The following is a 15,619-nucleotide window of genomic DNA, read 5'->3' on the forward strand; positions in this document are numbered from 1 at the left end:
AATATATCTAAAAAATAATTTATATTTTATATATATATATATATATATATATATATGCCATGTTCCATGTCTTATAAAATTTTAGAATTGGTGTGTCTGCGTATCTGTGTTATGTTGTACTCGTTTTCGTCTGTGTCAATATCAGTCTGTGCATCATAGTTAACACATAATCAATTAAAATAACATATATTTCTTTTTTTTAAATAGTAGTTTCGAATTCAAAATTATTTTTATCCAGGATCAAATATTCAAATTTGCATGATCATAGTTGAATCTACACTTCAATTATTTTTGAGAAATATATAATAAGATATACATATACTAGGGCACACATCCGAATAAACCAAGCTTATTACTAAAAAGAAATGATATATATGGTTTATATTATTCTAAACAAGAAGCTAATTAAGTAGGCAAAAGTCCAATCATCATACTGAAAGGCTTACAAACTTAATAAAAAAGCCTTCATTTTGAGAAGTGCAAGCAGTCTATTATATTATTCAGGACATTATTCTTTTTGCATTTAATTTTTTAAAGTACATTTAATGTGTGTCGTAAAGTTATTTACAATCACTTTTTCTTATCACTTGAAGCATTTCATAAATTTTGTTAAAAAAGTTAAGAATAAATGATTGTAAATATATTTTTAACACACATTATTTTATACCCTATTATATATATATATATATATATATATATATATATATATATATATATATATATATATATATATTCTCTTCTTATTGTTCCTCTTCTTCATCACTTAATAAATTCCTCGTATCTGCTCTTGGTTTGTCCAAATCCAACTCATAAAAAGCTCTACCTGTATTATATATACATGCAAATTAAAAATGAGTAATTGCTAATAGTGTTAATTATAATACTTATTTGCATTAAATATATCATTTACAATTAAATTTTCAAAAAATTTAAAATTAATCCAGCAATAATGTATGATAATTATCTCTAATTTATTTGTATTGATGGTTATTTTTATAAAATTACTGCTAAATTGATCTTAACTTTTTAAAAAAATTAGCTGTCAACGATATATTTGATACAAATAAATTTTTTTTGAGATAAAACGAAAACAAAATAAAATTTAAGAATATTTTTAGCAAATTTTAAGAAAAAAAAAATACTTTTCTCAACTATGCTTTTAGTAAAATCACGTTTATACAATTATTTTTATGTAAAATTAATAATTATTAGACGATAATTTAACTAAATATGTTAAATTATCTAACTATTTTCAACTATTAACTTTAAATAAAGATAATTGCATATAAATTTTTGCTTGAAACAAATAATCAAAATGCTTACCTAATTCAAGCTTGAGTTTAGTCCTTTTCTCAGCAACATGAAATCCAACACAATCTACTAAACCTCGTGCCGAGCAGTCACATGAATCTTGTCTTCCTTTTCCAATGGGATCCCTTTCAATCATAACTCTTGGATTCATTCCATCTTTTAATGGCCATATTATTGTCCCTAACCACTTTGAGTCGCTATCCGAGGAAGCCGCGTCGCCGCCGCCGTCACCGTTCCATTCGGGCACCATAATTTGGTGTCTTGGACCTATAGGCACATGCTTTACTCTCACGTGTCGATCAAAAAACGATTTTTGTTTGGAATTGTTAGGCACTTTTTTGACCATATGTTTTTTTTCTTCTTGTTCTTCAGGATCCAATGATGAATTTAAAGAAGTACGAATAGAAAATGTGGATTTTTTAGTTGAAAATCTCCCATTATTATTTTTTCTGGGTTTCTTTCTAAGGTTATACATTCCATCCTTAGGCTCTTCTTCATACAATGATGGACACATCTTCTGACTCTACAAAATGATGATACCAATATTTTGGTTTAATCAGTATATATAATGTTATAGCTTATAAGTATATATGTTTACAAAATTTGATTTAATTGAAGTATATAATAAGTTTGAACATTTTTTTTAATAGTTACAATCGGAAATGGATCCTCTCAATTGTTAAAAAAATTAAGAGTATAAAGTATAATTTTTAACTCTTCATTACTCTCTCTTTCTATCCTATTTATAAAATTAATGGTAAAAAATCACGCTTTACTCTCTCAATTATTAAAAAAAATTGAGAGAATCCATTTCCGTTATAATCACTCACTTAAACCCAAAACATTGAAACAAAAATCATGTAAATCAGCATCCGTACAAAATTAAATAATGCTATGATGATATTTCTCTGGATATTATATATAGTTAAAAATATTCATTATCCAAAAAATACATGGAATATAATCTATCAATTTAAAAATTAATTATTTTTCATAATAACTTACTAGATTAACTAAACTAACATATTAAGGAATATAATCTATCAAAAAGATCTTACGAATCCAAACTTTTTCTTCCAATCATATATGTATATTTCAAACAAAAATTAATTCACACAGATATATATATATATATATATCTTTAATTATAAAAAAAACACTTTCATAAAATAAACAATAATTGAAATTACCTTCCAAAATTGTTGTTCCGTGCTTGACCTAAATCTTTTTTTGTTGGAGGCAGCCTCTGTATACAACAAAACCTTCTTTCTCTTAGGGTTTTTATTATTACAAGTTAAACCAACTTTAGATTCACCACAAGAATTTACCGCAACATTTTTAACCCAACTCAATAATTCTATTGAAATATTATCACCTTTTCTGTTGTTATCGTCGCCGTCACTACCACCATATCTCTTATTTTCAACATCAAACTCCTCTAACACTTGTATTTCATCGTCACTACTATCATCTCTTTCTCCTTTTCCACCATAATCGGCAAGAATTGACTCGTCGAGAATAAATTGATTCAATACACATACCGTTGTATCTACATCTAGATCATGATGATATTCTTGCTTGGGAACTCCCTTATCTTCTTCATCACTTGACTCTGATGATGATGAACTCACAAAATTCACATAGTTACCACCATGAATCTTTTTCGTTGTTGCCATTATCACCACCGATCGCAATATCTATAAAGAATTGTGTCCAATATATATATATTGGTCAAATTATCTTGACTGATCATTGAATAACTATATTATTTAGTCAAATAATTCTCTTGAATAGTTATATAATATATTAATTATAAAAAATAATAATTTAAAATATATAAAATAATATAAAAAAATTATGAGATAGGATTTTATCTTTGAATATTTCATAAGTCCTTATTTAATTTTTTTATTGCAAATAATTTTTGCATATATCTGTTTTGGATATCATTTTCAAGTCAAACCATAGAAATTGACATACTTAAAACTTTTTCAATACATACCAAAGTAATATATCTTTAATTGACATTTTTAATTTTTTTTTAAATTAAGATGAGAGAATATTTATGTATACTTGAATTATTGATGTGCAAATTTAGTTGCAAACAATAAAATATCTACCGACTTTAATTAATAACTATTTATCATTATATATATATATTATGATATTTTGATTATTTTCTAACTCAAGATAATAAAAATAATTAAATATTCAATATAAATCTGAATTTTAACAACTCACATAAAAAGCCACACCGATTCGACTCGTAGACATTAAAAAATTAAATTTTATTCCACTTTCGTAGATATCTAGTATGTTCTGGTTATCTTCGTAGATACCTGGTCTGTTCTGTTTTATTTCATCTTATGTTTTTCTAATTGTTTCTATAATTATTAAAATTGACCGAATAAAATTAAATTGATCTTTGACACTGGCCGGCACCTTTTCTTGAACAAATGCACATTTATTTTCCAAAAGAACCACAAATAAATTAGTGCATTAAATTCTCCATCATAATTGGTTAAAATTAATGTTTCTATGTCCGTGATTAGTGGGTTGGGAGATGGTTATTATTAGATATTAATACATTAATAATCTATTATTCCTTAGAAAAAAAATCTAATTAAACATTATAATATCTATGAAACTATGATGATTCTTGAACAATGCTTCACTCACTGTGCTTTAATTTTAGACCTTTCTCTATGAAAAATAGCTGCAAATGCAAAACTAAAAGACATTCATTGATATAAATTTGGTGCAACTTGATACACTTTTGGACCATGTTGAATAATTGTGGGGCTAAATCTTAAATTCATAAGAAGCATCATAATAATGTTGAGTGTTCATAGGGCTTCTTTTCAGATACATTGAAAAATGGGTGGCTCTCATTTAGATAAAGAACTCAATCAACCTACCTTTTCATCTCCATCAATCAAAATCTAATAGATAACATTAAAAATTTGATGTTTCATATAATAAGATCATGACTTTGGTACTCAACAATTTGAGATAATAATAATAAGGGAGGAGCTTCTATGATGCTGAAAGAAAAATCCTTCAGCAGCTGTTGACGCTACATGTCATTTGGTGGGGCGAACACGTATTCCGTTAAAGTGTTTCATTAATTATTTTTGGAACAACTGCAGTCGATGGCAGATGGTTCAGTATGAGTTGTGGTTAAGAAATAGATTAAAATATGATAATAACTTTAATTTAAGAAAATAAATTTAATATGATAATGATATTTTTTTTTGTTCTGTTTATTCAGAATGAACGTATGTCAAGACATTGTCTGGCCAGAGAGTATGTTGTGCAAGTTAAAAAATATTATTGGATCATTGTTGCCTTAAGAAATATAAACATGAATTTCTAAATAATAAAAAAAAGAAATGAATCCAATCCAATATTTAAAAAAAACAAATGAGTTAAGAAATTTAATTTTTTAAAATATGTACTAATATTTGAAAATCCAATGATAACAAATAACAGTCTCGTATAGTATATACTTATTACGTGTTCCTTCTAATAATATTTCATAATTGAAAATTACATTTAATTTATATATTGAAAAATATTTCCATCTCAAATTTCACATAATATTTTATTAACATTATTATAATGACATTTTATATTTTATAACAATTTCAAAATTTTATTACACTTGAGTATAATATTTTACAATTTTTTATAATTATTTTTAATAACCATTAAAAAAATAATACATAAAAACCCTAATCATTTATATCCAATTTTTTCAATATCTAAAATTTCGAAACCATATTTTATCATCTCATATCGCTGATGTACTTGTAATTATAACTCTCGTTATTAACTATAATTTATTTTGTAATTTCTTTTGTATTCATTAGACTATATTAAGAAAAATATACTTTTTTGGTATACAAAAAAATATATTAATTACATTACATCTAAAATTACATCATCGGAGAGAATACAAATTTAACAATTTTGGTTCAACCTAAGTTTTTTTCTATCTGTAGGCCCACTGTCATTTAAATTTTTTTAACAGTTTTATTTTTATCTTTTCTTCATGCAAAAATGATTCCAAAATCTTCCTTAACCTGTTTTTTGGTGATCAGATAAGTTTATCTATGTCCAAATTTCAAAACCACCAGATATAAAATAAATAAATATTATAATTATTTTGACTAACTAAAGTCAATAGTGTTACTTATTATAAGTTAGAATGCACATTTTCTGAAACAGGGGACCCACAACTGAACACGATCAGATAACACTCATCCAATATACAAAACACGACTTCGAACACGGATATGACACGCTGCATCAGCAAGTGCTGAAGAATCTTTCGTTCAGCACGTTAGAATTTTCCTAATAATAATAATAAGAAGAAGAAAAATTAAAAAAGCTATAATGTTATGTTAACATATTTTGTATATACACATTTTCAGGTTTTCATGTTTTTGTCCATTTATTCTTGTAAAGTTCCTGAAGATAAAAATAATATGCTTAAATATTTTTTTTTTGGGGGGTGGGAGGGAATAAAAAGATTGTCCATTAAAAATTAGAGAAACAAAAATACATTTGAGTATGTACTTATATATATACACAATATGTAAATATTATACAACTTAATAATTAATTCATTATCACGCACTTTAATTATTATATAGCATAGTATTTATATAATTAATTTTTTCTTGATTAGTTTAGCGTATTATTTTGTGTACACTTTTGTTTTTACTTTGGACTTCTCGCAGATTTTTAGTTTTTGCAATCAAATGCTAGTTAGGCACAGATTTGGGCCAGGTTCAGTCCAAAAGCCAGCCCAATTTGGTGGCCCATTTCAAAGATATACCAAAGAGGTAGACAGAAGGATGCTACTAATTGAAGGACTATAAAAAAAAGGATTGCTAATACCAATTTATGTACCACAATATAATAATGGTAATGCACTGTTATTACTTATAAACCCACTATAAAACACGAATACTACAATAAATTGGCTATCTATGTGTTAGATACATTTTAGATATAATAATAGTTAACACTCATTTGATATACGTGTTTGTTCTATTTAATTGTATTTTAATAAAAAATAAATTTTTTTATCTAAACACATTTAAATATTATCACGTATATTTTTAATGAGTTTAAAAATAATATATTATTATTTACTAAAAATAAAAAATATTTTAAATATTTTATATAATTAAAAAATATTTAAAACAATTAAAAAATTATGATAATATATCTAAAAAATAATTTATATTTTATATATATATATGCCATGTTCCGTGTCTTATAAAATTTTAGAATTGGTGTGTCTGCATATCTGTGTTATGTCGTACTCGTTTCGTCTGTGTCAATATCAGTTTGTGCATCATAGTTAACACATAATCAATTAAAATAACATATATTTTTTTTTCTTAAATAGTGGTTTCGAATTCAAAATTATTTTTATCCAGGATCAAATATTCAAATTTACATGATCATAGTTGAATCTACACTTAAACTATTTTTGAGAAATATATAATAAGATATACATATACTAGGGCACACATCCGAAGAAACCAAGCTTATTACTAAAAAGAAATGATATATATGGTTTATATTATTCTAAACAAGAAGCTAATTAAGTAGGCAAAAGTCCAATCATCATACTGAAAGGCTTACAAACTTAATAAAGAAGCCTTCATTTTGAGAAGTGCAAGCAGTCTATTATATTATTCAAGACATTATTCTTTTTGCATCTAATTTTTTAAAGTACATTTAATGTGTGTCATAAAGTTATTTACAATCACTTTTTCTTATCACTTGAAGCATTTCATAAATTTTGTTAAAAAAGTTAAGAATAAATGATTGTAAATATATTTTCAACACACATTATTTTATATCCTATTATATATATATATATATATATATATATATATATATATATATATATATATATATATATATTCTCTTCTTATTGTTCCTCTTCTTCATCACTTAATAAATTCTTCGTATCTGCTCTTGATTTGTCCAAATCCAACTCATAAAAAGCTCTACCTGTGTTATATATACATACAAATTAAAAATGAGTAATTGGTAATAGTGTTAATTATAATACTTATTAGCTGAGTCTTAGTTTGTGCTTTTAAGTTTAAAATGAGTAGCAAATGTACATTAATTCATTCTCTACTTTTTTTTTTCTAGTATTAAGAAATTAATAAATGATTTAAATAAGTACAAATTTTTTTTAAAAAATTTATTGGTAAAAAAAATCAACCAAATCCTAAAATACTAATAATAACATAGCAAGACAAGACAATGCAACTTATTATCACATTATTTAATTCATTATGCGAGTATTTACAAATGTATGTTAGGGGTTAAAATAAAACATGTTCGTCTTTTATTTAGACAGATAAAAAGAAATTACAAATATCAAGCTATTTAACCTAGTTTAAGCATTGATAAAGGAAGAAACAATGTTACGTGTAAAGAAATGATTTTGACAACGATATGCATGTGATAATAAATACACCAAAAACAAGAAACATGTATTTTGGACTTATTATCAAAAATTCAAAACTAATTAATTAGTTACGTAACATGCTTTTTTTACTAATAAATTATTTAAATGATAAAATATATTTTTTATCTTTAAATTTGTCAAAAATTTTAAATATATTCCTAAATTTTATTTTATTTTATTTCAATTTTATCCAAATAATTTTTATTTGCATTAAATATATCATTTACAATTAAATTTTCAAAAAAAATTTAAAATTAATCCAGCAATAATGTATGATAATTATCTCTAATTTATTTGTATTGATGGTTATTTTTATAAAATTACTGCTGAATTGATCTTAACTTTTTAAAAAAATTAGCTGTCAACGATATATTTGATACAAATAAATTTTTTTTGAGATAAAACGAAAACAAAATAAAATTTAAGAATATTTTTAGCAAATTTTAAGAAAAAAAAATACTTTTCTCAACTATGCTTTTAGTAAAATCACGTTTATATAATTATTTTTATGTAAAATTAATAATTATTAGACGATAATTTAACTAAATATGTTAAATTATCTAACTATTTTCAACTATTAACTTTAAATAAAGATAATTGCATATAAATTTTCGCTTGAAACAAATAATCAAAATGCTTACCTAATTCAAGCTTGAGTTTAGTCCTTTTCTCAGCAACATGAAATCCAACACAATCTACTAAACCTCGTGCCGAGCAGTCACATGAATCTTGTCTTCCTTTTCCAATGGGATCCCTTTCAATCATAACTCTTGGATTCATTCCATCTTTTAATGGCCATATTATTGTCCCTAACCACTTTGAGTCGCTCTCCGAGGAAGCCGCGTCGCCGCCGCCGTCGCCATTCCATTCGGGCACCATAATTTGGTGTCCTGGACCTATAGGCACATGCTTTACTCTCACGTGTCGATCAAAAAACGATTTTTGTTTGGAATTGTTAGGCACTTTTTTGACCATATGTTTTTTTTCTTCTTGTTCTTCAGGATCCAATGATGAATTTGAAGAAGTACGAATAGAAAATGTGGATTTTTTAGTTGAAAATCTCCCATTATTATTTTTCCTGGGTTTCTTTCTAAGGTTATACATTCCATCCTTAGGCTCTTCTTCATACAATGATGGACACATCTTCTGACTCTACAAAATGATGATACCAATATTTTGGTTTAATCAGTATATATAATGTTATAGCTTATAAGTATATATGTTTACAAAATTTGATTTAATTGAAGTATATAATAAGTTGCAACATTGATGGAAAAAAAATTAAAGTATATAATAAGTTTGAACATTTTTTTAATAGTTACAATCGGAAATGGATCCTCTCAATTGTTAAAAAAATTAAGAGTATAAAGTATAATTTTTAACCCTTCATTACTCTCTCTTTCTATCATATTTATAAAATTAATGGTGAAAAATCACGCTTTACTCTCTCAATTGTTAAAAAAAATTGAGAGAATCCATTTCCGTTATAATCACTCACTTAAACCCAAAACATTGAAACAAGAATCATGTAAATCAGCATCCGTACAAAATTAAATAATGCTATGATGATATTTCTCTGGATATTATATATAGTTAAAAATATTCATTATCCAAAAAATACATGGAATATAATCTATCAATTTAAAAATTAATTATTTTTCATAATAACTTACTAGATTAACTAAACTAACATATTAAGGAATATAATCTATCAAAAAGATCTTACGAATCCAAACTTTTTCTTCCAATCATATATGTATATTTCAAACAAAAATTAATTCACACACATATATATATATATATCTTTAATTATAAAAAAAAAACACTTTCATAAAATAAACAATAATTGAAATTACCTTCCAAAATTGTTGTTCCGTGCTTGACCTAAATCTTTTTTTGTTGGAGGCAGCCTCTGTATACAACAAAACCTTCTTTCTCTTAGGGTTTTTATTATTACAAGTTAAACCAACTTTAGATTCACCACAAGAATTTACCGCAACATTTTTAACCCAACTCAATAATTCTATTGAAATATTGTCACCTTTTCTGTTGTTATCGTCGCCGTCACTACCACCATATCTCTTATTTTCAACATCAAACTCCTCTAACACTTGTATTTCATCGTCACTACTATCATCTCTTTCTCCTTTTCCACCATAATCGGCAAGAATTGACTCGTCGAGAATAAATTGATTCAATACACATACCGTTGTATCTACATCTAGATCATGATGATATTCTTGCTTGGGAACTCCCTTGTCTTCTTCATCACTTGACTCTGATGATGATGAACTCACAAAATTCACATAGTTACCACCATGAATCTTTTTCGTTGTTGCCATTATCACCACCGATCGCAATATCTATAAAGAATTGTGTCCAATATATATATATATATATATATATATATATATATATATATATATATATATATATATATATATATATACCACCGATCGCAATATTTATAAAAAATTGTGTCCAATATATATATATATATATATATTTTGGTCAAATTATCTTGACTGATCATTGAATAACTATATTATTTAGTCAAATAATTCTCTTGAATAGTTATATAATATATTAATTATAAAAAATAATAATTTAAAATATATAAAATAATATAAAAAAAATTATGAGATAGGATTTCATCTTTGAATATTTCATAGGTCCTTATTTAATTTTTTTTGTTGCAAATAATTTTTGCATATATCTGTTTTGGATATCATTTTCAAGTCAAACCATAGAAATTGACATACTTAAAACTTTTTCAATACATACCAAAGTAATATATCTTTAATTGACATTTTTAAATTTTTTTTAAATTAAGATGAGAGAATATTTATGTATACTTGAATTATTGATGTGCAAATTTAGTTGCAAACAGTAAAATATCTACCGACTTTAATTAATAACTATTTATCATTATATATATATATATATATATTATGATATTTTGATTATTTTCTAACTCAAGATAATAAAAATAATTAAATATTCAATATAAATCTGAACTTTAACAACTCACATAAAAAGCCACACCGATTCGACTCATGGATATTAAAAAATTAAATTTTAATCCACTTTCGTAGATATCTAGTATGTTCTGGTTATCTTTGTAGATACCTGGTATGTTCTGTTTTGTTTCATCTTATGTTTTTCTAATTGTTTCTATAATTATTAAAATTGACCGAATAAAATTAAATTGATCTTTGACACTCACTGGCACCTTTTCTTGAACAAATGCACATTTATTTTTCAAAAGAACCACAAATAAATTAGTGCATTAAATTCTCCATCATAATTGGTTAAAATTAATGTTTCTATGTCCGTGATTAGTGGGTTGGGAGATGGTTGTTATTAGATATTAATACATTAATAATCTATTATTCCTTAGAAAAAAAATCTAATTAAACATTATAATATCTATGAAACTATGATGATTCTTGAACAATGCTTCACTCACTGTGCTTTAATTTTAGACCTTTCTCTATGAAAAATAGCTGCAAATGCAAAACTAAAAGACATTCATTGATATAAATTTGGTGCAACTTGATACACTTTTGGACCATGTTGAATAATTGTGGGGCTAAATCTTAAATTCATAAGAAGCATCATAATAATGTTGAGTGTTCATAGGGCTTCTTTTCAGATACATTGAAAAATGGGTGGCTCTCATTTAGATAAAGAACTCAATCAACCTACCTTTTCATCTCCATCAATCAAAATCTAATAGATAACATTAAAAATTTGATGTTTCATATAATAAGATCATGACTTTGGTACTCAACAATTTGAGATAATAAATAATAAGAAGAAGAATTAAAAAAGCTATAATGTTATGTTAACATATTTTGTAGATACACATTTTCAGGTTTTCATGTTTTTGTCCATTTATTCTTGTAAAGTTCCTGAAGATAAAAATAATATGCTTAAATATATTTTTTTTGGGGTGGGAGGGAATAAAAAGATTGTCCATTAAAAATTAAAGAGAAAGAAAAATGCAATTGAGTATGTACTTATATATATACACAATATGTAAATATTATACAACTTAATAATTAATTCATTATCACCCACTTTAATTATTATATAGCACAGTATTTATATAATTAATTTTTTCTTGATTAGTTTAGTGTATTTATTTTGTGTACACTTTTGTTTTCGGTTTGGACTTCTGGCAGATTTTTAGTTTTCGCAATCAAATGATAGCTAGGCACAGATTTGGGCCAGGTACAGTCTAGAAGCCCAGCCCAATTTGGTGGCCCATTTCAAAGATATACCAAAATGGTAGACAGAAGGATGCTACTAATTGAAGGATTAAAAAAATTTTGCTAATACCAATTTATGTACCACAATATAATAATGGTAATGAACTATTATTATTTATGAACCACAGATACTTTGCTAATTGATATATTTTAGACGCGATATTTATTAATACTTATTCGATATACATATTTATTGTGTAAAACCGTACTTTAATAAAAAAATTCTTTTTGGACATACCAAAATATCTTTACGTATATTCTTGACATGAATTTAAAATAATATATTATATTTATTAAAACAAAAATATTTTAAATATTTTATATAATTAGAAAATATTAAAAACAGTTAAAAAATTATTAAGCATGATAATTTATCTAAAAGATACTTCATATTTTATATATATGCCGTGTCATGTGTCTTATAAAATTTTAGAATTCGTATGTGAATGTTTTGTATCATCATATCGTATCACATTTCATATCCATGTGAATATCAATGTCTGTACATTATAGTTAATATATGATCGATTGAAATAACATATGTTTCTTTTTCTTAAATAGTGATTTCGAATTCAAAATTATTTTTAGCTAGGATCAAATTTGCATGATCATAGTTGAATCTACACTTAAACTATTTTGAAGAGAATAATAAGATATACATAGGATTTGTTTGGGTGAGTTTCTAAAAAAGATTTTTTTTCGAGTTATCTTTTTTTAAAAGATCTTATGAAAAAGTAAAAGTAATTGCATGTTTGGGTATCTCATACAAAAAGATCTTTTTATCTATCAATTATGTTTGGATATAACAATATAAAAATATTTTTTTGTTTATTTATTACATGAAAAACATCTTTTTTTAAGGAAAAAATATCTTTTAAAAAAAGATGTAAATTACATCTTCTCAAAAAAGAAGTTTTTCTGATTTTTCTAGTGCTTTTACTTTTACTACTCGAAATTTGCCAAACACACAAAAAAATAAAAAAGATCTTTTTTCAATGAAAAAAGATTTTTTTTATCAAAATAATAGCACCCAAACAATCACATATACTAAGACATACATCCGAATAAACCAAGCTTATTACTAAAAAGAAATTATATATATGGTTTATATTTTAAACAAGAAGCTAATTAAGTAGGCAAAAGTCCAATCATCATACTGAAAGGCTTACAAACTTAATAATAAAGAAGCCTTCATTTTGAGAAGTACAAGCAGTCTATTATATTATTCAGGACATTATTCTTTTTGCATCTAATTTTTTAAAGTACATTTAATGTGTGTCATAAAGTTATTTACAATCACTTTTTTTTTTTATCACTTGAAGCATTTCATAAATTTTGTTAAAAAAGTCAAGAATAAATGATTGTAAATATTTTTGCAACACACATTATTAAATATACCCTCTATACATATATATATATATATTCTTTTCTTATTCTTCCTCTTCTTCCTCACTTAACAACTTCCTCATATCTGTTCTTGGTTTGTCCAAATCCAACTCATAAAAAGCTCTACCTGTATTATGTATACATAAAAAAATAAGTAATTGGTAATAGTGTTAATTATAATGCTTATAATTAGCTGAGTCTTATTAGTTTGTGTTTTTGAGTTAAAAACATGAGTAGTAAATGTACATTAATTCTTTCTCTACTTTTTTTTTCTAGTATTAAAAAATTAATAAATGATTTAAATAAGTACAAATTTTTAAAAAACAAAATGTATTGGTAGAAAATAAAAAATCAACCAAATCCTAAAATACTAATAACATAGCAAGACAAGACAATGTACCTTAACATCACATTATTTAATTCATTATGTGATTATTTACTGATGTATGTTAGGGGTTAAAATAATAAAACATGTTCATTTTTTTATTTAGACAGATAAAAAAAATTACAAGGATCAAATTATTTAACCTAGTTTAAGCATTGATAAAAAGAGAAATATTACGTAAATAAATGATTTTGACAACGATATGCATGTGACAATAATTACACCAAAAACAAGAAAGATATGTATTTTGAACCTGTTATTAAAAGTTGAAAACTTATTATTTACGTAACATACATTTTTTACTAATAAATTATTTAAAGGATAAAATATATTTTATCTTTTAAATTTGTCAAAAATTTTAAACATATTTCTAAATTTTATTTTATTTTAATTTTATCCAAATAATTTTTATTTGCATCAAATATATCATTGACAATAAATTTTCAAAAAATTTAAGATTAATCTAATAATATTGTTAATAACTATCTCTAATTTACTTGTATTGATGATTATTTTTGTAAAATTACTGTTGAATTGATCCTAAGGTTTTAAAAAATTTAGTGATCAACAGTATATTTGATACAAATAAAAAATTTTTAGGATAAAATTAAAATAAAATAAAATTTAGGAATATGTTTAACAAATTTTGAAGGGGAAAAAAACTTTTCTCAGTTGTGCTTTTAGTAAACTCCCGTACATGCAATTATTTTTATGTGAAATTAATAATTATTAAAAGATAATTTAGTTAAATATGTTAAATTATTTAATTCTTCTTAACTATTAACTTTAAATAAAAATAACTGTACGTAAATCTTCGTCTTAAACAAATAATCAAAATGCTTACCTAATTCAAGCTTGAGTTTAGTCCTTTTCTGAGCAACATGAAATCCAACACAATCTACTAAACCTCGTGCCAAACAGCCACATGAATCTTGTCTTCCTTTTCCAATTGGATCCCTTTCAATCATAACTCTTGGATTCATTCCATCTTTTAATGGCCATATTCTTGTACCTAACCACTTTGAGTCGCTTTCCAAGGAAGCTATGCCGCCGCCGCCGTTCCATTCCGGCACCATAACTTGGTGTCTTGGACCTATAGGGACATGCTTTACTCTCACGTGTCGATCAAAAAACGATTTTTGTTTAGAATTGTTAGACATCTTTTTGGCTGTATGTTTTTTTTCTTTGTCTTCTTTTTTTTCTTCTTGTTTTTGAGGATCCAATGATGCATTTGAAGAAGTACGAATAGAAAATGTGGATCTTTTAGATGAAAATCTCTCATTATTATTTTTCTTGAGCTTCTTCCTAAGGTTATACATTCCATCCTTAGGCTCTTCTTCATACAATGATGGACACATCTTCTGACTCTACAAAATGATGACACCAATATTTTGGTTTAATAAGTATATATAATGTTATAGCTTATAAGTATAATTTGTTTACAAATTTTGATTTTATTGAAGTATATAATAAGTTGCAACATTGATAGAAAAAAATTTAAAGTATATATATAATAAGTTTGAACAATTTTTTTTAATAGTTACAATCACTCATTTAAGCTCAAAATATTGAAATAAGTGACATTTAATTAAATCAGCATAAATAAAACATTAACCGATCAAAAACTATAAATAAAACACCAACAACTTAAAAAATCAATGAAACTAGATATTAAAAAATATTATAAAAAAATATTTGGATAAAAAATATTAAAAGACATCTTGATAAACAACATATTACAAAGAAAAATATTGTACA

The 15,619-nt window shown here is 24.7% G+C and overlaps 1 protein-coding gene across 1 annotated transcript; it reads right to left on the reverse strand.

Moving 5' to 3' along the window:
• Nucleotides 1–7,264: 7,264 nt before the first annotated feature.
• LOC112761661 (AT-rich interactive domain-containing protein 1-like) lies at nucleotides 7,265–10,158 on the reverse strand. The gene is made up of 3 exons (XM_072222427.1): nucleotides 9,673–10,158; nucleotides 8,458–8,968; nucleotides 7,265–7,347 (listed from the first exon to the last, which is right to left on the reverse strand). Exons 1-3 carry the CDS (start codon nucleotides 10,156–10,158, stop codon nucleotides 7,265–7,267), a joined length of 1,080 nt encoding a protein of 359 aa, XP_072078528.1.
• Nucleotides 10,159–15,619: the final 5,461 nt, after the last annotated feature.

Source organism: Arachis hypogaea, chromosome 2 (genome assembly GCF_003086295.3).
Source record: "Arachis hypogaea cultivar Tifrunner chromosome 2, arahy.Tifrunner.gnm2.J5K5, whole genome shotgun sequence".
NCBI classification, from domain to species: domain Eukaryota; kingdom Viridiplantae; phylum Streptophyta; class Magnoliopsida; order Fabales; family Fabaceae; genus Arachis; species Arachis hypogaea.

Bases quoted from the DNA above. Each gene is read 5' to 3' on its own strand.
- LOC112761661 (XM_072222427.1), bottom strand. From the start codon at position 10,158: ATGGCAACAACGAAAAAGATTCATGGTGGTAACTATGTGAATTTTGTG. The intron at 8,969-9,672 runs GTAATTTCAATT...ATCATTTTGTAG, and splicing joins CGGAACAACAATTTTGGAAG to AGTCAGAAGATGTGTCCATC. The intron at 7,348-8,457 runs GTAAGCATTTTG...TATATAACACAG, and splicing joins TAAACTCAAGCTTGAATTAG to GTAGAGCTTTTTATGAGTTG.